Below are 27,583 nucleotides of genomic sequence, written 5' to 3' on the forward strand. Positions count from 1 at the left end.
GCTCAGTGAGAGTTAAGGGTGCTCAGCCCCTTGCAAGATCCAACCCTTAGTGGATAGGGAAAGCTCATTTAAGAATCCATGACTTGACTTAAAACTCTTGTTACCATATGAGAAAAGGGAAGGACTTGGCTGATGTAACATCTAATTTACTCAACCACACCTCTGTCACTCCACTATAGCTGATTTCATTTTTACTGCTATAAGCAATCACTGGAATCTTTTCAAGAAGGTGTGTCAAGAGTAAATGAATAAGTCACTGAAGCATTCAATTATGTTGTAATAACCTTGTTGGAGGGATGAAGGCATTTCTCTGGCTTTATAAATAGCACAGTGCTTTACAACTAAGCATGAAACTTTTGAAAGATCCAGTATTTCACTTGAATTGCAATTGGGTAAATCCAAGCACTGTGCAAGGTATGTGTTCTACTTATCTTACGTTTTCAGTGTTAAATTTTCAGTAGAATGTTAATGTTACATAATTTATAGACAAGGTTTTGGGGGTTTAATCATTTGATTTGCCTATTAAGAAGTATTAGAGCTATAAATAATGTGCAATGTTTGCTATGGAGATATAGCGATCATAGGTTTTCATTCAGTGCCAATCACTAGTATTGAAGCATGGGACAAGGAAAAGAAGAGATGTACAAAAGTGGTCTCTTGTCTCATATTCTGGGGTCTTCACATTCAGATGTGTAAATCTGCAGGATTAAATTTAAATATTTACAGATAAGTAAATGCTGAAATACCTTCCTTGATGGAATGCCCTCCCAAGAATACCTAGCTTTCTCACATGGAAACTTAGCTACTGGACAGGGGTCTGGTGCAAGTATATGAACTGTGCATCTAGGAATCACATCCATTGAAGACCAGATTATAAATTACCTACACGTACTATAAATTCCATCATATCATTAGGTCCTGACCCTGCAAGCTGCTTAATATAGCTGGACCTCATTAAAATGAATGGGACCCTGTGCAGATGCCAGGATCCAGCTATACAAAGCAGCTTGCAGGATATGGACTTTAATTTTAAAATTGTGTTTGGCCCACCTTGAATTTGCTGGACATCTACATAATAAAATTGAAGTTATGCATATTAAATTAATTTATATTTTCTAGATTTGGGTAGTTTTAGATTGACTCAATATATTGCAAACATCTTCAAAGGTGAAACGAGATCTATTTCTTATTCCACAGTAAAGATCCAATGATTCAAGGTACAGCCACTATCTAGTAACCCAATCCTGCCACCCTGACTCATGTGACTTGCCCTTACTCTAGTAGTCACATAAAGGTAAATAGGACTACTCCTTTGAGTAAGAGTTGCAGGATCAGACTCTAATTTCCCAAGAAAGAGTTTAAGGCTTTTATGTGCAGCCCATTAGGAAAAAAATAAGTAAATGGTGTGAATGGGTACATCCCATACATAGCTTTATTTTTCAAATACAATATGAAATAATTTTGAGATTATTTCCATGCAATTTTGTAGATTTTACTAGTAATGTGTCATTTTAATACCATTGTCAGTGAACTATCATGATATGCTAATGATATGCTATCATTCCTAAAAACTTTAAAAATGCAGCAACTGGATGAACTCCAACATTGTGTGTGGATTTTTTTATTAATTGTTATTTTCAAAACAGGTTACAAGAAAAGCTGAGATCATGAAAATCAGAAATTTTGCATTTCTTTGTGTGTTGATTCTGATCTCTCAGACACTAGTAGTTGATGGTGAAACACAGAAGGAAAGAAGAAAAGAAAAACAAAACGGTGGAAAAGGTAGAAAAAAACAAACTGGAACTAATCAAGAGAATGAGAAGGGACAGAAATCCAAAGGAGGTAAATCTTCACTTAAAGGCAAGTTTACAACCAAAGATAATTCGGAGTGCACCTGGGCAGTGACTGAAGTAGACACTGTTACCCTAAAAGTAGAATGCAAGAAAGGTGAAAGCAGCTTCCAGTGTGATTTTTCAGGAAGTCCTTCCACCTGTCCTCAATTTGCAGCAAACCAAAAACCATATTGGAAACAAATCTCCCGATCCCTAAAGAAACAGAAGAATATCTGTCAAGACCCAAAAGGTATCCTAAAATCTAAAGTGTGTAAGAAGGGGCCACAAAGTGCCCATCTCACCTTGACCAGCTCAAGCCTGATAACACTACAAAACTCCATAAAAGACAAAGCTGCTCACCATAGGAAAGAGATCACACAAACTTCAGCTCCTGCCATTAGACCTGAAAATCAGCCAGAGAAAAGTTCCAGTGACTGCGTTGAAGATATAGATTATATTGATCAGCAAAAGGTGGCTGAAGAATACTGTTCAGAAACATGGAGATCTTGGTGCAACTTCTTTATCACAATGATACAGGATAAAAAATGCCGATAAGATAATAGAATTCTAGAGTATTGGTAAAATTCTTAGTTACTGAAAGTTTGGTCCTATCTACTTCTTGCATACCTTTCTAGATTTGCCTCTGATTTTATATAGTGTATATATGAGCAAAAGAGAACAACTCTGAAATTTCTGACTTGTATTTCATGCAATGCTCTGTACTTGGTGTAGCTGAAGATGCTGTAGACCTTATTTGTATATAGATTGCTATGCAAATGTTACCAATGGATGTTAAACTCTGTAAAGATGTATATAAAGCAAAGTCTTCTCATTTTTCTCTTTGAGCTGTGTTAGCCAAAGTGATGATTTCAGTGCTATGCACTTTTTCATAGTGTACAGTACTTTTGACTTCAAAATTGCTGAGGATAATAAACTTCAAAATAGACTATAAATGATTGTTTTTTGTTTTGTTTTTCTGTGTATGTTAAAACAGATTTCTCTTGCAGTTTAGATATTTGTGGAGGACATATAATTCACTGAGGTTCCTAGATAGCAGTTTTAATAATAATACTTTTTGCAGCTTTGCAAAATTGTACTTCTGCTCACAGTCAGGGTAAGTTTTTTTTGTTTTTTGTTCTGTTTTTTGGTTTGTTTTTTTTTAATGGGTAAGTTATTGTTTGTTCATTATCCCTCAAAGTAAAGGGCAACAAGATTTTGTCTGGGCTGATACATTTTCAGGACAATTTTGCAAAGTTTTGCATTGTACTTTCATCCAAGAATCACAGAGATAGAGCAAAAGTAAATATTATATGCATTTTTGATGGGTAAACTGAGGCACAGAGATTAAGTGACTTGTCCAAGCTCATGCAGTAAATTAATTGTGGAGCAAGAAATAGGCCCCAAGAGTTGACTTCCAGTCTCTGTCTCTAAGAATTAGACAACTTGTACAGCATATTGATTATATCTTCTGTCCAAACTTTAATGAAGATTAAATGCCTCATTTATAACTCTTATATTTTGACAAAAATCTGAATTAAGTGCATTAAAAATTGCTTAACTTCATCTTCAGCTGGGTCTTACAGATTTTGTCTGTACTTTGTGACAATGTAGTGAAATTGTGAGAGAATAGAACTTTTAGAAATTAATGTTAAATCATGACAAGTGATTATTGGTAACCGTTGAAAAATAAATTGGAAGCAATTAAATGTATAAATCACACATTTCCTGTGGGTTTGGGGTGGGAAGAATGGTCTTGTGGCTGATTTCAGCTCTGCAAATTGGATATACTTGGAGAGAGGTAAACATTTTAACAAGCAGAGTTGCCCTGAGCATTTTTTGGTGGGTTGCAAACCATTTATTTCTGCCTTTCTCCAAAACATAACCAGTTCCCCTCCATAATGATCACAATCACCTAACTGATCCTCCCCAAAAATCTTTAGGTCAGCCTGGGGGAAAGCATTATTTAACTACCATGGTATTAAATCCATCATACACCCACATCTTGAATACTGAATGCAGATGTGGTCGACCAATCTCAAAAAAGATATATTGGAAAAGTTTCAGAAAAGGGCAACAAAATGATTAAGGGTACGGAATGGCTGCCATATAAGGAGAGATTAATAAGACTGGGACTTTTCAGCTTGGAAAAAAGACGACTAAATGGGATATGATAGAGGTCTATAAAATCATGACTGGTGTGGAGAAAAGTAAATAAAGAAGTGTTATTTACTCCTTCTCATAACACAAGAACTAGGGGTCACCAAATTAAATTAGTAGGCAGCAGGTTTAAAACAAACAAAAGAAAGTATTTTTTTCACACAACACACAGTCAACCTGTGGAACTCCTTGCCAGAGGATGTTGTGAAGGCCAATACTATAACAGGGTTCAAAAAAGAACTAGATATCATGGAGGATAGGTCCATCAATGGCTATTAGCCAGGATGGGCTGGGATGGTGTCCCTAGCCTCTGTTTGCCAGCAGCTGGGAATGGGTGACAAGGAATGGATCACTTCATGATTACTGTTCATTCCCTCTGGGGCACCTGGCATTAGCCACGGTCGGAAGACAGGATACTGGATTAGACCCAGTAGGGCCCTTCTTATGTACTCCCCTGGGGCGGGTGGGGATCTTAATATTCCCTCATTCTGTTTCTGCAACAATAGAGCCCAGCTGCATGTACCTTTCAGTCTCAACAATCAATTAATATCAGTTTCCATTTACATTGAAAAAGATATGTACTGGGTTTTTTTGTAGAATAAAAAACAACATAGTCTTTCATACAAATATCCTCAGTAAGAAGACATTGGTACTATAGGCTGAATTGTTTCTAAGCAGGATGTTTCCAAAAGTTTGCTCTTCAAAGGCAACCACACTGGTTGAGACTTGAATCCACCATATCATGCGGGGTTGAGTTGCTTTTGGCAGAGCAGAACAGAAATGGAATTTGCTTCAGTAGTCACAGGTTTTTGTTGGCTTTACTCTGAAAGCTCAAATGCGTACATGGTTTTGTACCTGATTATATTTTATGCCGCCACTTATATTGCTACAGGCAAACAAATCTTTTATATAACAGATTGGCAAAGGCATGATGCTGCTGATGTGGTAGCACATGCACACACACACATGCTTTCTTACTACTATTTTACTTAATGGATGCAATTTTATTTACAAAGTCCATCTAACAAGAGAAGGCTTAACCATGGGTATATTACATTTGCATTTGACCCTAATACCCACTGCGAAGCATCACTATAGAGGAATTGCTGCCAATTGCTGAGGAGGCTGGGGAGATAGTACTTTAGGCTCTTTAGAAAGGGGTGAAAAACTAATAATCAGTTACCAATTATCCCAATTTTATGTTTAGGGATCTAAGGTGCATGCTGTACCCTCACTCCTGGATTTGAATTCTAGCTGCTAACCATCTTTTTGTCCAAAAAAAAAAAAAAAAAGATATTAGGAGAATGTTTTGACAAGAAACAAATCAGAAGCAAGGAAAGCATTAGCAGCAGCATTTGGCTCAGGCAATCATATACTGAGGCAAGCTTGTATGTATCTAACTATACAGTAGACTCAAGGTGGGCGAGATAATATCTTGTATTAGACCAAATTCTGTTACTGGGAGAGATGAGCTGTCAAGCTGATCCAGAGCTCTTCTTCAGGTCTGGGAAATGCTGTACAATAAAAAGATGCATCACATGCAGCCGGCAACCTTTGATAGTTTCAAGTCACGCCAAGTCATAGATGAACATTTTGAGCTATGGCCAGGGCTGTCTCTAGGGGTTCAACTGTTCCAGGCATGCTGGCAAACATCCATCCTTAACTAGCTACAGTTATGCAACCATTCATTGATTGTTTTGTTACCTTAAGCCTATTCTATTTCTGCCTATCTGTGCACAGTATTGCTCCTTTAATGGCTGCTTGCCAGGTGAATATAGGACTAAACCAGAGTGGCACAGCCCAGTGCATGGTCTAGCCTGAGACCCCTCCATGTAGCTAATCTTGGAAGGATTCAATTTTTATCAGTAAATGTCGGTAAACGTCGATTTCACTGTGTACACACACACACAAGGATGAAAACACATTCCATTGATACTAATCAAAATTTACAGATCGACAAAGTAAGAAAAATGCTGCTTGAAAACTAATTAGAATTTGATTTAAGGTCATATACTAATTTGTGTTTTAACAGTTTAGAAAGCTTTTTTTTAAATCTCAACACCTACTGTTGGTAAATAATTGTCTGACACAATTGTCTGTCTGGCACTCTAAGATAAATGAGATAAGGTGTGACCTAAAAAGTTTACCATGTAAAGGGAGAGGTTAATCCCACTGAGTTCCATGGGGCTATTTGCATGAGTAATGATTTGCAGGATTAGGTTCTTAGTCCTCATTTATTTTCAGGCAGTTATTAAGGACCCACTTCTGCAGCTCATGCTGAGAAGTATTTACTTAATGCAATGGGTCCACTTACATAGGTATTAGCCGAGGATTTATTGATCCACCAAGCTGATCCACCAAGACACATGACTACAGTGACTATCTGCACAATGCTTTTGCTCCCTCTATCCATTTTTTCCCTACTGTTAGATAATCTCTCTTCACTGACTTGTTGCATCGTCAAGTTAGTAAATATTGATACGGTTCTTCTCTCTGTAACTGAGCACATCAGAAAGCACTTATGGATTTTATCCTCACAACACCCCTGTGAAGAAGAGAAGTATTACCCCCATTTATAATGGGGAAATGAGATACAGGATAGATTAAATGGCTTGGCCAAGGTCACGCAGGAAGTCTGTGGCTGAACTAGGAATTAAACACGGGTCTCTTGAGTCCCAGATCAAGAGCTGGGTAATATTAGATTATTAAGTCTTTGGGTCAGGGACTATTGTGTTATATATATATATATATATACACACTGATTAGCAATATCTCTTAAGAACTGTGGTTTCCTTTTCAATGAAACATAGTTTATTGCATTTTTATTTATTTATTTCATGATTTATAACTTGCATCTCTTGCTGAGAAAGAGGTGTAGAGTTGGCAGATTTGGAAAATTCATTCTAGTTTCAGAGGCAGTAAAGGTTTCAGAGGGATTCCCTTAAAGAGGGGAATAGTCCCAGAACTGGTAGCCTGCAACCTGTGAACGTCAATGAACTTCTTAACTATACCCATTGTGTATTGGATGAAAAAATAAACAAACACCCAGAACCAAGAACCCTCAAAGCTTTATAGTGAAATATAAAATGGAATCAGTGCTGCACCCTATCCAATAGTGTTACATGGTTTAAAATAATTTCCAATCATCTTGACACATACCAAGTTATCCTTATTTTAAGCAAAATTTTGGGACTGATTTTCAAAAACTGCCTCCAACTGTATGAAAAAACTTTCTGCACAATTTTCCACCTGCAATTAATTTTGTGGGCTCAGACGCTAGCTCATATACATCTGTCAGTGCACCCTGTACACCAGGCACGGAGACGCTTCAGTGTTGTTATTGATGCCTGCATTTACTGTGGTGCAGCATGGGAGGCCTGAGCTAAGGCTCGTTGCAACGTCAGGCCCTTTCAGCTTTTGTTCCTTTCTAGTTTACTTGTTTCAATGCGTTTTTCACTCACTTTCACTACAAGACACTAATTAATTATAAATTAATTTCCATTCCTTTCATTCCCGGCTTTACTCATTCCTCTATTTGGCAGCGGTACTGGTTACACATCTAATCTCACGATATGTTGCTTAATGGCCCTCAAGAAAATAGAATGTGAGTGACTCACCCTTCCTGCTTCCAACACAACCCAACCTTCCCTTTTCCCTGAGGGAGCCAACAAGTATGTACCACCTGATATCACCTCATCTGTATCCGGCCAATCAGCGCAGAGGATCAATCTTCAGGCACTACACGTTTTACACTATTGCTCTCAGCCCATGTGGACGTGACTAAGCTCAGATAATGAACTCTCCTCCCTTTTCCGCCTCTACCTTCTGCTGCTGATGCCCTAGGCAGAGCAGCTTCTTACTTGTTAGTGGCTGCTGCACCTCTCCTGTTCTTGGCACACTTTCCAATCCGTTTCCATACACTGTTTTGTTTGTTTCCTCCAGGCTATCTCCAAGGGCGGTATTAATTTGGTTAGCAAATGAGGCTTAGTTCAAACCCTACATGAAAAAAATCCTACTTAAAAAGGAGAGGAAATGTCACAAGCTTCAGCCCACAGAGTCTCCTTGCAATCATAGCATCAGGGTGGTGCAGTCAGTTTTATTCCCCCTGTGGAGCACCGGTGGGCCTTTGCCCTTCACCTCCATGAATGAGCCAGGGAATCCTGTTGATCGCAAGACCATGGCAGGGAGCCAGGGGGTCTGTGTGGAGGTCTAGTGTGTCTGCATGGCTCCCCTATGCTATGTCAGCACAGATTCCTTAGGAGCCAGGGGACACCTCAATTCCATCTGCTACCCTAAAGCCCCTGAGGGGAAAGTAGAATAAGAGAATTCTGAGGTCAGTGTTACATACACTGACAAATCCTTATGGGTCTGAATGAGCATGGTGCTGCAGAATGGCCAAGGCCCCCAGCTTGCTCCCTCCAATGCCATGACTCTGCAGACTAGAGACTTCTGTATTAAGAAGCAACAGGAGGCCACAGCACAAAGCTCCCTTCCACTCAGCCCCATCCCAGCTCTGTTCTGATTAGAAAGCCACTACAAGTGGAAAAGGGCAGGAGAATTGGGGCTCAATTTATTTAATTAACAAGGCTGCATTTGTCACTGGTTTCTTTGGAAGGCTGCTCCTCTCCCAGGTGAGGGATTTATTTAGCTTCTTTAGCTGCTGGCACAGTTTTCTCTGGCTTCCTTCCAAGCTTACTTACTTATTGCCATTGAAACAGCTAGTTCTCAAGATAGAGCAGTGATAAGGAGGTGGGGAAGAAATGGAGTAGCTTACATGCAAAGACAGTCCATAGAATTGTTGCCACGTTGCTGGTTTTTAACTGGGTCAGCCTTTGATCATGTCTATCACTGTGCAGTCATGATACATTTAATTAACCTGAAGTTTCCAGTCCACCATGGAAATCACAAACTGACTTACAGGTAGTAGACACCTCAAAAAGACTATGTGAAAGGCTGAAACATGTTCAAAACTGTTTATTTGTACCACAGCTCTGTGATGTGTTCACATGCATCAGGCTGGAAAAGGGTTGCACCAGTAAGCCAGAATGTTTTAAACTAGATATTAAATTAAAACCCAGAAATTCTTTCGATCAAATATTAAAGGTGACATATTCTGTACTTCTATGATATTCAAACAGAGTGAGGGTAATAGGATATTATAAATAAAAACTAAGATCAAGTAATAAGGTATTTGAGGTATGTGAAGGTAGAGGAGATGCTATAATTCTTTTTGCTGTGTGGTGCACTTTTAAATGTGAAGAGACTTCTTGCCTCTCTGCTGGATTAGGTAAAACCATGAAGTGAATCAAGATGATGGTTTTTATAGGCTACTTTCTCTTCATGGGGTATTCTGGTGGTTTTGTTCTCTGTTGTTTTTTTCCCTGTGATCTGAAGTAAACCACCCCTGTGGAAAGTCAGAATTTGGCTAAGAATCTGTGCTGTGCCTTCAGGAGGGGCATCCTGGGGAGAGGAAAGGCAAAGGTGGCTTTAGGCCGCCCTTGTGCCTGTCCCATTCTGGGTTGCTATGGGGATGCTGTGTCCCTGGCCAAGTCTAGGACTGCCTTTGGGCTATTCTGCAGGAGCTGAGAATACCCTCAGCTGTGGTTGCTTTAGGAACTCCCCTCCTGCCCCTTGTCCTAAGGTTTGTGAGATGGTATCCTGTGCAGTGCCTGCATTGGGGGAGTTGTCTCCTGGTCAGCTAAGGGACTTTGTACAACTGCAGCAATGTACAATGGCTGTAGTAGGAGGGAGAATCCCACTCTTTGTGTATGGAAAGCATAGCAGTGTTAACATACTGTACTGTGCACTCCAGGAAAGCTTTGAATTCACTAACTTTGCATTTCTTAAACGCTGTACAAATGACACGGAAGCAAGATGATAATGATGGTGCCAGTTTATGGACAGGGGAAGCAGGAGGTTGACATTAGGATGTTAGAGTTCCATCTGATATAAAATGGAATCCCTCTCTTCTGAATTGATACTGAATTGAGCTTCTGATACTGAAACAATTCTCTAGCGGTGTTAGGAGGTCACACTGCTACAGACAGAGTCTTTTAGATAATGACATATAAAAAGCGAAGTATTGATGGAACTGTGGTTATTAGAGACCTCATGTTGCTAGCTTTGTCAGAGTAGAGAAGTTACCCTATGATGTCCTGGCCAAAGTCCAACTGGGTAATTACATCCTGCTAACTAAATTTCCCTTAGAATTTCAGTTGCATTCTTTACTGCCTGTCCTATTTTGTAGTGATGTGCTCTAACAGCTGACGCTTTTAAGCCCAGATAAGGGCAATTTACCACAGCCCCTAAAGCTGAGGGAGGACCACCTATTTAAAAGGAATAAAAGGAGACAATAAAAGGAAGAAATGTGTAAAAAGGAAGAAAAAAAAACCCGAACCATGTGGTTAGAGGTCTTAATTTTGTAAGCTAGAATCACAATGTTGTCAACTTGCAATTTTCTCTCAAGTCTTGTCATCTTTGGTGTTTCTCTAAAAGGCCCAACTCCTGAAGTGCTGTGATTAGGAGAGAATTACAAATTCCGTAAAATAAAGTAAGATTCTAGCTTTTATGATTAAACAGAAAAGCTGGAAAAGGTGACCAAATGCACCCTGTCGGCTCAAAAAGCAGAAGGCAAATGAAAAGAAGCCCAAATCTATTCATTTTTTAAAATGGCATGATTTGTAAGCCAATCTCATGATTTCTGAACATGTAGGATATGTTCTACGCTACATTGGGAGGTCTGGTTGCAACACATACAAGCTGGCTATTCTAAAATTACCAGGTGAGGGCTACCTTCATGCCAAATAGACAGGGCTTCGAGCCCAAATATGTCCCTGGCTCATGCCCCCTCCACTCTCCAAAGTCCATGCCTTGGAGGCACAGTCAAGCTGGCAACTCGAGTATTCTGTCACCTCAGACCCCTCCAGAAGTGATTTCTTTCCAGTGAAGGGAGGAGGGGCACATCAAGAGGGCGTGTCTGACCATGGAATGTAACTATGGGGCAGAATCAACCTCCTCCAACGCTAACAGACCGCACCATGTTTTTAAGGTAATGATGGTTGTACAAATTAATGAACTGACAGAACAAGCGTTAGTGGATTTGGGCTGTGATAAGAGAAGGCCTGTGAAAAGAGAATGGGAATGGTGGGGGGGGGCACTTCCAAGGTGGAACAATGGCCTCAGTTCCTGGACAGTAGAGTGGAGGGGGTTCTCCTCAAATTGACACTTCAGCACTGAGTTCAGGTTAGCAGCTTGCAGTGGAGCAATGGCCCTCACACAGTTGCTGCTAGTACAGGAATGGCCAAACTGTGGCTCATGAGCTACATGCGGCTCTTTTATCATTAAAGTGCAGCTTGTAGAGCCCCCACTTCCACCCCCCATTCTCCACCTAACAGAATGAGTGAGGGGAGCTCGGGACCTCTGCCTTGCAGTATGGTGGTGGGGTAGGAGCTTCTGCCCAGCAGGGAGCGGGGTCTCAGGGCTTCAGCCCTGCAGGGTGCACCTGCCAGGGCTTGGGGCTTCAGCAGGAGCAGGGCCCTGGTTCTTGAACTTCTGAAGATTGTCGTATGTGGTTCGAAAGGCCAGTAATTTTGGCTACCCCATGCTAGTATATCACAATATCCTTCCTAATTTACATTCAAAAGCAGAGTTTATTGTTTATATCAGAGTTCAAAAAGTTTGTTCCCATTAGACAGGTCTAAACTAGTCTAAATACATCATTTTGGTACAGCAAACAGCAAGCAATCTTGTCCAATTGCAAGCTTTCACTGGCTTGTTACAATCACCTCACATTTCATCTGCCAATTGCAGGAGTCCAGGAGAAGACAGTTTAATCTCATGATTGTTAGAAACACTGGTGACTACAGCATTTGTTTGATATATTGTTGCTCATGTGCTTGGGGTGATGTCCAGTGATTGGAAAAAAGGTGTTTTTATATTTTTATAGGGCCTGATTCAAAACCTACTGTAAGGGACTGCGGAAGACTTTGTTACGGCCTAGCCAGGGAACTTCCGCTTTCTCGAGCCGAGAGGTTACTGTGGGACATAGATAGCTGCTTCATTATTGTGGGATAGAGATAGTTTTTGAAGGACACAGCTGCTTTGCATGGCTCTTCGCCAGGTAGTAGAAAGACCCCCTTTAAGAAGCACCTAACTTTATATTCATGAGCTGTTTTTGTGTAATGCATATTAACGCTGACTGTCTGCCCCTCTATCGGACTCCGTCCCAGGCAAAGCTCCAGTGTGCTGGGTTCCCTGCCTCCGTGACTGCAATGCTTGGAGTCCCCGTTGCGGGTGGGTCACTAACCTTCAATAAATCAATAACTCACAGCTGTGTGTAAGCCTAGTTTTTCTCAGAGTACTTCTGCCAGGCCTATGGTGCTTCGAGCACCTTGGCCCAGAACACCTACATTGACGACAATGGCGCTTTGGATCAGGCCCATAGTGACTATAATATTTAATGAGTCTCTTCAAACAAGTCCAGTTCCAGAAGATCTAATCCTGGTCTCTAGGATCTGTGAAGACCGTATGAAAAATAAAGTGTATCCTTCTAAAATCCAGGAGACTTTGAGCTTGATCCATCTGCTAGTGTAATGCCAATGTTTGAGTTCTGTTGTTGTCTCTGCGAATGCTAGGAGCTCTTTGGAGCAGAGATCATCTCCTTATATAGTTCTAGAGCACCAAGCACACTGATGGTGCTCAATAAACAACAAATAATGGGCAGCTTTTGGAAGGTGCATTTTTGCATGCACAAAGCAGGAGTTTTCAGTGCTCAAGCTGGCGAGGTGTAAAACCTCTCCTTGAAAAATCAGAGTAGGCAACATATCACTATGCTACTCTGGGAAAATATTATTAACACATACTCTCCAAGATTACTTATTGCAAGTAGGGCATAAATTCAGCCAGTGCTGTCCGAAGCTGAGCTCTGGTAAATATTTTCAAACTCGCGGGAGCCAAGGCGTGCCCACAGGGATGGAACTGTGGGGTTCCGGGAAATATTTAGTGAGAATTTAAGCCCTGATTGCAAGCCAGATGCACCCCCTGTTGCCCATATTTTCAAAAATGTGCATACAGTAGAACCATAGAGTTATAAACACCTTGGGAATGCAGGTTGTTCGTAACTCTGAAATGTTCGTAACTCTGAACAAAATGTTACAGTTGTTCTTTCAAAAGTTTACAACTGAACATTGATTTAAACTTTACTATTCAGAAGAAAAATGCTGATTTTAACCATCTTAACTTAAATGAAACAAGCACAGAAACAGTTTCCTTACCTTGTTACTTCTTTTTTTTTAAACTTTCCCTTTTTTTAGTGGTTTATGTTTAACACAGTACTGTACTGTATTTGCTTTTTTGTCGCTGCTGCTGCCTAACTCTGTACTTCTGGTTCCAAATGAGGTGTGTGGTTGACCAGTCAGTTTGTAACTCTGGTGTTCATAACTCTGAGGTTCTACTGTATATTTACTACAGTTGTGTGTGAAACTATTTTTGTATACATGGATTATTGCTGTTACATAGTTTTGAACATTTGGTCCTGTCTGTTATACTGTACTGTCTTACTTTGGCACCATCATACAGAGTGGCAGCTTCCAGGGAGGTGTACCAAAACACACCTTACTTCAGAGAAACTCTCAGATAGGTAGGGGGAGCATGTCCACCAGCATACTCTTTCAAGTTGTGCACAGATAGCTGCTGCAGCAGAGAGGACATGGTTTGCCTGGGTTCAGCTTTAAGATAGTCTGAGTATCAGACATACCGCAGTTCATTCTCTACTGAAAATCTTCTAGTAAGAAATAATGGTGGCAACAGTGTGATACCTGTTACCAAGTGTTGCATTTTCAATGGCAACCACTGTTAGTTGAAATGGGTCTGATTAGGAATTCAATATCCAAACACCCAGCACTTTGGGGGAAGTTTAGATTCAAAGTCTAAAATTGCAAACTTGGCTCAACTCAAATGACAAAGCAATGGTTTTATTATAATTATTTATTATTTGTATTACTGCACTGCCAAAGAGACCTAGTCATGGACCAGAACTGTGGTGCTAGGTGCCGTACAAATAAGTACGTGCTGTCGTCTGAATTGCCTTTGGGCTATACAAGGATGCACAGCAAACATATAGTGCACTGATGAATTTACAGTCTCCTCAGAACACAGTGACCCAAATTCTCATCTGCCACTCACAGTTTAGATTAATGCCATTACATAGTGTGTTTGTCTGGGTGGCGTTTGTCTTGGTGCCTGTAGATAATAGAATGAAAAGGCCCAGTTTTATCCTGAGACATACCTGTGTGAGACCAATGGAAGGACTAGTCCAAAACATAAAATATTCCTTAGGCTTTACTGCTAATTTTATAGACGGAAACACCCCAAGAAACATATTTTTTTTTCCAGTTGCTAGCAGACACTGGTATTTCTGTTGCTAAGTGTGATGAGGTATTGCACCCATTACAGGGAAATAAAGTGGCTGTAATAATGTAAGAGTTGTACATGCTTGCCAAGAAAGGCAGTCATTAAACCTAATTCTCATGCTAGTAGACTTTATTAAGGCATTCAATTCAGATTTAACTTCTAGACACCCATCAACATTCTGAGTGTCTCACAAATATCTCCAAGAATATATGAAAAATGCTGCATTGTTACAAAACCACAAACCAGCCTGACCAGCTGAGCTCCTCAATCAGCCAAAAAGCCTGCAGTGTCATCATAGCCGTGTATGTCATTCCCAGGATATGAGAGAGATAAGCTGGGAGAGGTAATATCTTTTATGGACCAACTTCTATTGGAGAGCGAGATAAGCTGCGATGCTCAGAATACCTTTCCCAAACCTGAAGAAGAGCTCTGGGTGGCTTAAAAGCTTGTCTTTCTCACAACAGTAGTTGATCCAATAATTACTTCACCCACCTTGTCTCTCTACAGATTTTGTGGGCAGTTTTGCCTGATTAAGGTCTGCATAATGAAGCTCTGCAGTTTATAAGGTTGTGCACTTATAAATACTTTCTAATGCTATATCTAGGACCTCTAAATCCTTACGGATATTGCCATTCCTAGTTTCCAACAATGGTATATAAAAATATATCAAAAGATGACTGAAAATCCTGGTATGGATTTAATAGGAAAAATACAGTACTACCGCTACATTTTACTCCTCCATTTGCTGTCAATGTTGCAAACCACAACAGGGCACTCAGGCTTTTCACTGCTGGAAAATAAAGGGCCAGAACCTCAGCTATGTTGCTGCACTATAGGAACCGTATGAGGCCACTGGAGGAGTTTCCAGCATAGGAAAATCCTGGGTGGCTCCTATTTTGTCCCTTCTCGCCCCCTGGATGCCAGCACAGGTGGTGTAACTAGAGAAAAAGGGGCATGGTGAAGTAGGGTTGCCAAACCTCCCGGACTGGCCGGGAGTCTCCCAGAATCGGTCTCAATCTCCCGGTTGCTATTGAAAGCAATCCAGGAGATTTTAATAGCCAAAAGACCAGTCAGCTGCACAGCAAGGCTAAGGCAGACTCCCTACCTACCCTGGCTCCGCGCAGCTCCCGGAAGCGGCCGGTGTGTCCCTGCAGCCCCTAGGTGCAGTGGCAATCAGGGAGGCTCTGCGCACAGCCCCCTGCCCTGAGTGCAGGCTCTGCAGCTCCCATTGGCTGGGAACTGTGGCCAATGGGATCTACGGAGGTGGTGCCTGCAGGCAGGAGCAGCATGCAGAGCCCCCTGGCTGCCTAGGAGCCGCAGATACATGCCAGTCACTTCCGGGCAGGGCCGTCCTTAGCCATAGGCAGAACAGGCAGCCGCGTAGGGCACCACTCTGCCTAGGGCACCACTGTGCTGGGACAGACAGGAAGTAGTGGAGTATGTAAGAGCAGGGCTGCTGGGTCCTAGAGAAGCCGAATGCAGCACAGTCTGAGGGAGGAGATTGGCTGCTGGGGTCTCTGGGAAGGGGGGCTTGGAGGGGGAAAAGAGGAACTCACCTGTGAGTGTGACTCTCTCCCCTGGCGTAAGGTGAGGCAGGCTCGGCAGCTGCAGTATCCTTTGTTGCCCCCCATAACATCCATTCTTCTCCCCCTGCCCCACAGAGCACCCCTCTCTCCCCCCACCCCTCCGGCAGGGCTGGGTTGGGTGAGGGGAAGGGGGTGACTGACTGCATGCTGAGGAATGAAAGTGAAAGTAACTCACTTCCTCGGCAGCCAGCCAGGATTGGAATGGTCACACGCAGCTGGCTGGGCCAGATAGCATGTGTGAAAAATCAGGATGGGGGTTGGGGTAGGGTGACCAGATGTCCCACTTTTATAGGGACAGTCCCAATTTTTGGGTCTTTTTCTTATATAGGCTCCTATTACCCTCCATCCCCTGTCCTGATTTTTTTACATTTGCGGTCTGGTCACCCTAGGTGGGGGTAATTGGTGCCTATATAAGACAAAGCCCCAAATATCGGGACTGGCCCTATAAAATCAGGACATCTGATCACCCTAGCTGGGGAGCGCATCTCTCCCCTGGGCTGGCAGCGATCCATCTCATCCGGGAGGGAGCTGTGCAGGGCAGGATGAGCTGCTGTGGCTCCGTGGGTGCCGCGTCCCTGAGATCAGATGCTGTGCTAACTTCACCATGGTCCGTTGGGCTGGCAGTGGTGCCCATTGGCGTGTGATCGGACCTGAGGGTTTGCTGCTGCTGTTGCCTCTCTGCACCCCAAGAGGTGGATTTTGGGGTACTGCGGTTTTCCACCTATCTCCTTCTCTACTGCAGCTGTTGGACCAGTAGGCTGGGGGGGGTGAGTGAGCCAAGCATGAAAGCAGTACTGTGTTGCCATTTAGATTTAACAACTTTGCCATAAATGCTTGCTAATGATCCTGAATCCAATTTCAATATTTTTTTTTAAAAAAATCCACATCTTAGTCAAAAACAGAAAATTAAGTTATTGACAATTATTTTTGACCAGTTCGGTTTGGGGCAGGGAGTGGGCCAGTTTTCATCAGAGAAACAAAAAATGTTGACTGGCTTTCCTATAGCTCTGCTACTGCTGAGTAGAGCCCTCCAACAACTACAATATGCTCATCTCCTTACTAGTGTATAGAGTGACAATATGTTGTACTCAGATTCTCTTGCTTTTTTTTCCAGTGAGTCAGTATAGCTTTTGCCAGCCCAGAGGTTAGGCAGCCAATGTCTTACATTTTCACCATGTTCTGTCCAACTTTCATAAAGTAAATACACAGTTAATATGAGTTAAAAAGGCCAGGGACACTTCCTTGTGAGGAATCTGTGCAACAGATCATGCTAGAGCTGTGAAAATGTCAGTTTTTGATGGAACTTTAGAGGTAGTGATTTTCATGTATTTCCGGCCGTGCCCAAAATGTGCTGCTATGTCTTTCCAAACAAAAATAAGGCACAATAGGACTTCTATAACATTTCTGTGCTACCTTAACCTAGATGAGATGATTCTGTGCTGACTTCATTTTGGTCACTTTGTGCTTTACCTAGAAGTAAAACTAGGGTTATATTTTGCCACTGCTTGGAAACCCAGCTTATTAAACTGGATAATGCTGTTGATCTATTTACAGAATAAGGTGGATATAGAGTTGTAACTAACATTGACTGATTCCCACTATACATTTAAAACTAAAAAGTGGCTTTGTAAAAATGACATGGGTTTCCAACTCGACTGTGTCTCAATCAGGGTGGAGCACCTTGTGAGGTGTCTGCACACTAGCTCAAGGTCACAGACTCACTACTATCCTATATTAACAGGTTTCAGAGTAGCAGCCGAGTTCGTCTGTATTCGCAAAAAGAAAAGGAGTACTTGTGGCACCTTAAAGACTAACACATTTATTAGAGCATAAGCTTTCGAATTGGAATTAATTTGCAAACTGGATACAATTAATTTAGGCTTGAATAGAGACTGGGAATGGATGAGTCATTACACAAAGTAAAACTATTTCCCCATGGTATTTCTCCCTCCCACCCCACCCCCCACTGTTCCTCTGATATTCTTGTTAACTGCTGGAATTAGCCTACCTTGCTTGTCACCATGAAAGGTTTTCCTCCTTTCCCCCCCCTGCTGCTGGTGATGGATTATTTTAAGTGATCACTCTCCTTACAGTGTGTATGATAAACCCATTGTTTCATGTTCTCTGTGTGTGTGTATATAAATCTCTCCTCTGTTTTTTCCACCAAATGCATCCGATGAAGTGAGCTGTAGCTCACGAAAGCTTATGCTCTAATAAATTTGTTAGTCTCTAAGGTGCCACAAATACTCCTATCCTATATTAGTTATTTTAAATAATATTTCTGATAATCTGATAATTTAAACCATTATTTCTTTAAAAAGCACCCTTATAAGTTATGTCATATTGAAAACAACTTTCTGGGTCACAAAAAAAAACAACGGAAAGACGAAATAGGATTAGCCGTATAAGCACAGAAGGGTTCTATACTTAAATTTGTACATCATGAAAACAACGAAGTTGATCAAGATCATCAAGTAAATGCCGAAGAAAATTTTTATGCCAACGAAGCTCAAGAAATGCAACAACACACAGAACAATCATTTGAAACAGATGCAGACACAAAACAAGAAATTACAACAGTTGAAACTATACTAGCATTGGATATAGATGACTTTGGCACATGGCTGCAATCTTTAAACAATGAATTCCGTGCCATTATACTTAAGAAAGGCCCTGGAAGAATAAAAGATCTTGAATATCCTAAAGACATTAGAGGTAGGAAATTCACAGAAAACAATTACTACAAAAGACTTTCTAAGGGTGAAATTATCAACAGATGGTGGCTTGTGTACTCTAAATGCAAGGATGCTATATTTTGTTTCCCATGCAAGCTTTTCAATAGTTGCAATTTTAAGATAGCAAGCACGGGTATTAATGATTGGAAAAATCTTAGTCATATATTACCGCAACATGAAAAGGCACAACACCACATTACAAGTATATCTATCAACAAACAATCTTGCTTTTAAAGGAAGCATTAAGAAATTATTCCAGCCCAAAAATGGCAATTTTTTGGGCCTTGTACAACTGCTGCGAAAATTTGACACAGTGATGAGTGAACGTCTCCGAAGAGTAACTGAAAATGAAATACATGACCACTATTTGGAACCAAGAATTCAAAATGAATTGATCATGCTAATGAGTGATAAAGTGAGAGACAAAATTGTTTCATTGGTTACTTTGGCAAAATATTTTGCCGTAATTCTAGATTGCACTCCGGACATAAGTCATCAAGAACAGATGTCATTAGTAGTGAGATTTGTCGATATTAGTGATTCAGCACAGATTACAGTTAGGGAATCATTTATCACATTTTTAGAAGTAGAGGTCACTACAGGTTTTGGACTTCTTCAAGCTTTCCTTGATGAACTAAAACGAATGGGATTGTCCGTAACGAACATTAGAGGACAAGGCTATGATAATGGTGCCAATATGAGAGGATGCATTTCTGGCGTGCAAGCTAGATTGCTGGCAGAAAATCCACGAGCCTTTTTTGTTCCGTGTGCATGCCACAGCCTTAATTTGATTTTGTGTGATATGGCCAAGTCTTCTGTAGAAGCTATTTCATTTTTTGGTTTGCTGCAACACATTTACGTGCTCTTTTCAGCTTCCACTCAACGATGACAAATATTCAAAGCACATGTCAATGATATTACCGTTAAGCCTCTATCTGAGACACACTGGGAAAACGGAGTAGAAAGTACAAAAACATTGAGATATCAACCTGAGGAAGATTACGAAGCACTGGTTGCTATTTCGGAAGAAGCCAGAGATCCAAAAGTGAAGCACAGTCATTGGCCTCTGAAATATCCAGCTTCAAGTTTCTAACATCTGTTGTAATCTGGTATGACATTCTTGTTAAAATCTCAAGTGTAAGCAAAATAATGCAGAGTCCAATGATGCAGCTTGATTCAACACTTACCTTACTAAACAACACATGAGACTTTTTAGTGAAATACAGAGAAAATGGATTCAAAGAAGCACAGATTACAACAAGAGAGCTTGCACAGGCACTCTGTGTAGAACCATAATTTCCACGTCCGAACATGAAACGAGTTTCAAGGAAAAAACGGTAAGCGGAATATGAAGGCGCAGATGAGCCCAGAGATGATCCAGAAAAGAAATTTGAGGTTAATTTTTTAATGTTGTGATGGATAAAGCAATATCTGCCGTTGACGAAAGGTTTAATACCTTATGAGCACACCATGAACAGTTTGGATTTTTGTATGACTGTCATAAATATAAAGGGAAGGGTAAACACCTTTAAATCCCCCCTGACCAGAGGAAAAACCCTTTCACCTGTAAAGGGTTAAGAAGCTAGGATAACCTCGCTGGCACCTGACCAAAATGACCAATGAGGAGACAAGATACTTTTAAGCTGGAGTGGGGGAGAAACAAAGGTTCTCTCAGTCTGTGTGTTGCTTTTGCTGGGACCAGAGCAGGAATGCAGGTCTGAACTCCTGTAAAGGGCTAATAAGCAATCTAGTTAGATTCTGTTTTGTTTAAATGGCTGATAAAATAAGTTGTGCTGAATGGAATGTATATTCCTGTTTTTGTGTCTTTTTGTAACTTAAGGTTTTACCTAGAGGGATTCTCTATGTTTTGAATCTGATTACACTGTAAGGTATTTACCATCCTGATTTTACAGAGGTGATTCTTTTACTTTTTCTTTAATTAAAATTCTTCTTTTAAGAACCTGAATGCTTTTTCATTGTTCTTAAGATCCAAGGGTTTGGGTCTGTGTTCACCTATGCAAATTGGTGAGGATTTTTATTAAGCCTTCCCCAGGAAAGGGGGTGTAGGGTTTGAGAGGATTTTGGGGGGAAAGACATTTCCAAGCGGGCTCTTTCCCTGTTATATATTTGTTAGACACTTGGTGGTGGCAGGGGCAAAAGGTAAAATAGTTTGTACCTTGGGGAAGTTTTAACCTAAGCTGGTAAAAATAAGCTTAGGGGGTTTTTCATGCAGATCCCCACATCTGTACCCTAGAGTTCAGAGTGGGGAAGGAACCTTGACAATGACATAACTAAATTCAATGAAATAGGAAAACAAGAGCAGCAAATGACGAAGTGCAAGAACCTAGAGAGCCTCCTGAAGCATGGTGACAGTTTTGATTTAAATGGACTTGAACTGTACGAAGAATTGAGTGCATTGTCATCAATGTTGCCACATGCAAAATCGGTGATGGACATTGTACAGTTTATTCATATCAGCAAACTTGTTGACATATATCCTAATGTGTACATCGCCACTCGTATTCTACTGACAATTCCTTTAACAGTAGCATCAGGAGAACAGAGTTTCTCAAAACTAAAGCTCATTAAAAACTATTTCCATTCTACAATGAGTCAGGAACGATTGACTGGTCTTTCACTCGATTCTTGCAATCGAACAAGACATCACTTTATCTTTGTCATACGATGACATTATTACTGATTTTGCAGCCAAAAAAGCCAGAAAGATTGCTTTTAATTAAAAACAAATCCTTGTTTCAATACCTTGTCATAGAAATTTCCAATAAAATGTTGACAAATTAAAAAAAAATATTATTTGCATCATTGTCAATAAATCAGAATTTTTTCTATAGCGCTACTTCTTTAGTGCTAGTCCATCAGCATTACAGTGTGCTTAATTAAATTAAACTGTTTTTAATAAAGTGAATGTGGCAAGTTTTCCAGTACTGTAAGCTTATGTTTGTGTTGCTAAGAGCAAGTCAGGCATGGGGCACCAGTTTAATAATCCCACCTAGGGAACCATAAATCCTAAAGACGGCCCTGCTTCCGGGAGACACCTGAGATAAGCACTGCCCAGCCAGAGCCTGCTTCCTGCACCCCCTCCCACAGCCCAAGCCCTAGTCCCAGCCCTGAGCCCCCTCCCATACCCAAACTCCCTCCCAGACCTTCCGCCACTCACCTCCCCCCACACCCCAACCCCCTGCCCCAGCCCTGAGCCCCCTCCACAAAACTACACCATCTGCTCAAGAAACTCCCTGAAAAAACACAAGAACAAATCTGCACAGACACACCCCTAGAACCCCGAACAGGGGTATTCTATCTGCTACACAAGATCCATAAACCTGGAAATCCTGGACGCCCTATCATCTCAGGCATTGGCACCCTGACAGCAGGATTGTCTGGCTATGTAGACTCCCTCCTCAGGCCCTACGCTACCAACACTCCCAGCTATCTTTGAGACACCACTGACTTCCTGAGGAAACTACAATCCATCGGTGATCTTCCTGAAAACACCATCCTAGCCACTCTGGATGTAGAAGCCCTCTACACAACATTCCACATAAAGATGGACTACAAGCCATCAGGAACAGTATCCCCAATAATGTCACGGCAAACCTGGTGACTAAACTTTGTGACTTTGTCCTCAACCATAACTATTTCACATTTGGGGACAATATATACCTTCAAATCAGCGGCACTGCTATGGGTACCCTCATGGCCCCACAGTATGCCAACATTTTTATGGCTGACTTAGAACAACTTTTCCTCAGCTCTCGTCCCCCAGTGCCCCTACTCTACTTGCGCTACATTGATGACATCTTCATCATCTGGACCCCTGGAAAAGAAGCCCTTGAGGAATTCCACCATGATTTCAACAATTTCCATCCCACCATCAACCTCAGCCTGGACCAGTCCACTTCCTGCACACTACAGTGCTAATAAGCGATGGTCACATAAACACCACCCTATACCAGAAACCTACTGATCGCTATGCTTACCTACATGCCTCCAGCTTTCATCCAGACTACACCCCATGATCCATTGTCTACAGCCAAGCTTTCTGACGCAACCGCATTTGCTCCAACCCATCAGACAGAGACAAACACCTACAAGATCTCTATCAAGCGTTTTTACAACTACAATACCCACCTGCTGAAGTGAAGAAACAGATTGACAGACCCAGAGCCAGAAGAGTACCCAGAAGTTACCTACTACAGGACAGGCCCAACAAAGAAAATAACAGAACGCCACTAGCCATCACCTTCAGCCCCCAACTAAAACCTCTCCAACGCATCATCAAGGATCTACAACCTATCCTGAAGGACGACCCATCACTCTCACAGATCTTGGGAGACAGGCCAGTCCTTGTTTACAGACAGCCCCCCAACCTGAAGCAAATACTCACCAGCAACCACCCAACATACAACAAAAACACTAACCCAGGAACCTCTCCTTGCAACAAAGCCCGTTGCCAACTGTGTCCACATATCTATTCGGGGACACCATCATAGGGCCTAATCACATCAGCCACACTATCAGAGGCTCGTTCACCTGTGTATCTACCAATGTGATATATGCCAGCAATGCCCCTCTGCCATGTACATTGGCCAAACTGGACAGTCTCTACGTAAAAGAATCAATGGACACAAATCAGACATCAAGAATTATAACGTTCAAAAACCAGTCGGAGAACACTTCAATCTCTTTGGTCACTCGATTACAGACCTAAGAGTGGCTATACTTCAACAAAAAAACTTCAAAAACAGACTCCAACGAGAGACTGCTGAATTGGAATTAATTTGCAAACTGCATACAATTAACTCAGGCTTGAATAAAGACTGGAGTGGATGTGTCATTACACAAAGTAAAACTATTTCCCCATGTTTATTCCCCCCCCCCCACACACACACTGTTCCTCACACATTCTTGTCAACTGCTGGAAATGGCCCACCTTGATTATCACTACAAAAGGTCCCCCCACACACACCCTGCTCTTCTGCTGGTAATAGCTCACCTGTATATAAAATCTCTCCACAGTATTTTCCACTGCATGCATCCGATGAAGTGAGCTGTAGCTCACAAAAGCTTATGCTCAAATAAATTTGTTAGTCTCTAAGGTGCCACAAGTACTTCTTTTCTTTTTGCGAATATTTTTGCTCCTACACCTAAACTCCCTCCCAGAGCTCGCACCACTCTCCTCCGCCCACACCCCAACCACCTGCCTCAGCCCTGAGTCTCCTTCTACATGCAAACGCCCTCCCAGAGCCCGCAACCCTTTCTGCACTCCAACCCCATGTCCCAGGCTCAATCCAGAGCCCCCTCCCACACTTTGAATCCCTTGCCCCCACCCCCCAGCCTGCATCCCTTACTGCACCCCAACCTTCTTAGAGATCTGAGGGGAGAAAGAGGCAACACACTAATGTTTTGCTTAGGGTGGCAGACTGTTCTGAGTGACCTCTGTCTTAATGCTACCACCTTCATGAAATTTCAGTTCAAATCATAGGCTGGTGAAAATGTTAATGTTGTTAGAAGTCATTTCTCCCACTTCTGACTCACTGCATTGAGCATGAGAGTGCTAAGAAACACCCAGCATAACTTTGCCTAATCCAATTGAACATAACATCAGTGAACATACTGGCAATTTTAGGAATGCAAAATGATGAATTTCTGCTATGACTGTACAATTTTCTGGATGTGGTAATTAGCAATTAAAAAGCACTTACCTTGCAGTCCTGACACATTTTGTGATGCTGTCCATCTGGGGAGCAAATTCAACCAGAACCACACACAAAAAAAGGCCATTAACTTCTTTAAGCTAAGGTTGTTAAACTCTATATACCACCAGCCCAAATAGTAAAAAGCATGGGAATAAGCAATGAAATAATAAGCATTCAGCACCCATCTACACTTTGCTGATCCATTCATCAGCTCAACCTCAACTGCTTTTCAGTATCCACAACCCACCTAGCTCTACCCGCCACCTGAACTCCCACTGGGCACCCTTGAACTCCAGACTTTGAGGGGGGAAGGTGAGGGGGAAGCAGGAATTTGGTGTGGGCAGGTAGAGTAAGGGAGGCAAACTCCTCAAGCCAAGTTTTGCCCACCCTTACATCCTTGAAGCCCCAATGAAATCAATGGAGTTGTATAACTATTGGACCAAAGACCTCCAGAGCTGAAATATGAGTCTCTAGAGCTGGAGCTAAAGGACTAAATTCCATATGTGAGAGCTGTAGCAGACTCGTATCCTCTGTAGATCAGGCAGACAGAGGGATACTTGATACACACTGAAGAATGGATTACAGGTACTCTGCTGTACCTGAGAAACAAATCTGGCCCCATCTTCAGAGCCATCTCTGGTGGTTGAAGTATGTTACACAGGTCTGAGTTGGCCAGAAAACAGGTGAACGGTCCTGATGCTGATCCCACTGAAGACAAACGCCCATCAAGTTCAGTGTGAGGCTGTATCTACATTTACATAGTCGGATGCCAGCAGGAGAGGGCTGCGAAGGGCGGTAGGCAGGAGTGACTCACCCAAAGGACAGAGTACTATTAGGGATAACACTGCTTTCCTCCTTCTCAAAAACTTCCTGGTTCAGTGTTGGAAGAAAGTGACACTTTTGGTGATTTATTACTAGGGCTGCATGACTTTCAGTGGGCATAGGACTGGGCTCTAGCATAAATGCTGTAAGTGCTAAAGTAGAGTAACTTGCCCCACATTATAATATGAGGGAGATTACAGTGGCTGCAAAGTTACTCCTGTACTGCTGAACCCTCTGTTAATAAATCCACCGTATTTCTCTTGGCGAACAGCTGTTCGCCAGTGGGTAAAGCATAGTGTGCAGTCAGGAGGCCTGGCTGCTATTGCCAGTTCTGTCACTGATTTGCAGCAGGGCCTTGGGCAAGGCATTTAACTGCCTTGCCACAGATTTCCTGTCTGTAAAGCAGGATGCTTACTTTACATGCTTACCTGAATTGGCAGAGATTTGACAGGGATAAGAAGCAGTTTCCAGTCTTGTGTTCTGGGTAGGAGGTGCACAGCTGTGTAGGTGACTGGGACTGAAGGGCATCCAATGCACTGAAGCAACAGTTTGTGGAGAGACCTTTAGGTAGCAATACCTCAGTGCGGAGACTGAATCTGCTCCAGTTTTGCTGAGTCAGCTCACCAGCACACAGAGGAAGCAGGCTGATGAACTAAGTATCTCTTCACCAAGGTGCTGGCACATCATGGGCTTCCTATGTAACTGGTGCACTGGGGAGCTGAGGCAACAGTGCTGTGGAGCTGTTGATTCACAAGTTCTCCCCTAACCCATATCACTCACACAGTTCTGTTCCATCCTTTCTACAAAGCCCCACCAGCTACCCATGCCTCCTCCCCACACCAGTCTCCTTCCCCTCGCCCCAGAGCTGCTGAACTCTATAAGAATGTTCAAACAATGTAATAAGAAAGGTCAGTCTGTCAGTACATTTCATCTGCATCTCAAACCATATTGTCAAAGAAATTGCTTCTGAGTGCAGCATCTTTTCATTCTCTCTAGCACAGTTTCCAACAAGGATGGGGCTTGCTGGTCTGATCTTCTTACTCCCTCTGCTGAACTTTTCTGTGAGAGTAGGTTTGAAAGATGATTTTTTTGGATGCCCAGTGGAGCTTCTAGGGCCATGCATGGAGGGCATCCTGTGCCAACTGATCTGGGAGAAGGTTTTGCTTCTGTACCAGTCCCTGCTGCAGGTATGTGAGGAATCCCGTTTATAATCCCCTGTAGTCAGTTGCTCATCACTATCTGAAAATCTCACATTTTTGGGGTGGAAAATTTCTATACCTGGTCTCAGCCCAGTGGTGAATTCTTCTGAGTAACATTCAGTCAGTCATTATAGGTGAATATGTACACACACATGTACACACTTTCCCCATTTTAACTAATTTTACTGTTTTAGTTTCTGCTTGCACACAACTCAAAATAGCTAAGCCCTGACACTCCTACTCTGTGTTCCAGCCTGCCCAGTCTGCACTGCATCCCCTTGGCAACACTGCGTGTCAAGATGAGACAGTAGGTGAATAGACCAAATCTCTGTGCTTCAGTTTCCTAGATGCAAAATGGGGATAATAATAATAATAGCACTTCTGTTTAGCTTGTTATACCAATAAAATAAAAACTAGCAGGATCTTATTAAAGGGGAAAAGGCAAAATGCCACATTTATTGTGAATACAGAAAGAATCATAGTAAGCAGTTAGTTATAGCTATAACATCCATTCAATTTCATATTTATTCACACAATCATTCATACACAGACACAGGTTCTTCAAGGTTGTTATCATAGTTACCAGCCTTAGAGTTGCTCATACCAAGCCACTGGCCTGGTGGCCTGGACATGAGGAGGGAGTAGGGCCTTGTCAGATGCTCATCTGATGCTCCTGGAAGTTGGTTTGCAGAATCAGACCCCAAAGTTCTCACTTTCTAGAGTCCATTTTTATAAGAATTTCTTCCTATGCCAGTCTATGGGAATTGCTTCATCATGCTGTTGCTGAATCAATCAGCAGATGACGCATTCCTGACGGCTCCATGCTGCCAGATGTTATCTTGTTCTTTGGTTCTCCCATTCTTGAGGCTGTTGGGTGGATTCCAGTCTGCCCTCCGGGGTCCTCTGGTTATTTCCACTTGACGCCTTCTTCAACTGATGGACACTGGATTCTTAGGCTGGCACCTCCCTGATAATTCAGTTATTATCCACACCAAGCATCCATCCACATACATCCTCTATCTCTATTTTAATCATAATTGTTAACAAAGCAAGATGAATACAGCAAAAGGGCGGGGAATCTCTGGGTGCTGTTTCTGTTGTTACAGAGTATTGCTTTGAGTCTCT

At 42.0% G+C, this 27,583-nt stretch overlaps 2 protein-coding genes across 2 annotated transcripts; both read left to right on the forward strand.

Moving 5' to 3' along the window:
• The first annotated feature begins 237 nt into the window (after nt 1-237).
• FGFBP1 (fibroblast growth factor binding protein 1) lies at nt 238-2,781 on the forward strand. The gene is made up of 2 exons (XM_038399833.2): nt 238-414; nt 1,647-2,781. Exon 2 carries the CDS (start codon nt 1,668-1,670, stop codon nt 2,385-2,387), a length of 720 nt encoding a protein of 239 aa, XP_038255761.1. The 5' UTR covers nt 238-414; nt 1,647-1,667; the 3' UTR covers nt 2,388-2,781.
• Nucleotides 2,782-18,895: 16,114 nt separating this feature from the next.
• LOC119855090 (zinc finger MYM-type protein 1-like) lies at nt 18,896-19,991 on the forward strand. Its single transcript, XM_043513853.1, is given in 2 exon segments — nt 18,896-19,763; nt 19,766-19,991. Coding segments are annotated over 2 exon segments (1,029 nt in total). The 3' UTR covers nt 19,927-19,991.
• Nucleotides 19,992-27,583: the final 7,592 nt, after the last annotated feature.

This window comes from Dermochelys coriacea, chromosome 4 (assembly GCF_009764565.3).
Source record: "Dermochelys coriacea isolate rDerCor1 chromosome 4, rDerCor1.pri.v4, whole genome shotgun sequence".
NCBI lineage: Eukaryota > Metazoa > Chordata > Testudines > Dermochelyidae > Dermochelys > Dermochelys coriacea.

What these genes read in the sequence shown, in the direction of transcription:
- FGFBP1 (XM_038399833.2), top strand. Translation starts at nt 1,668, where the DNA reads ATGAAAATCAGAAATTTTGCATTTCTTTGTGTGTTGATTCTGATCTCT.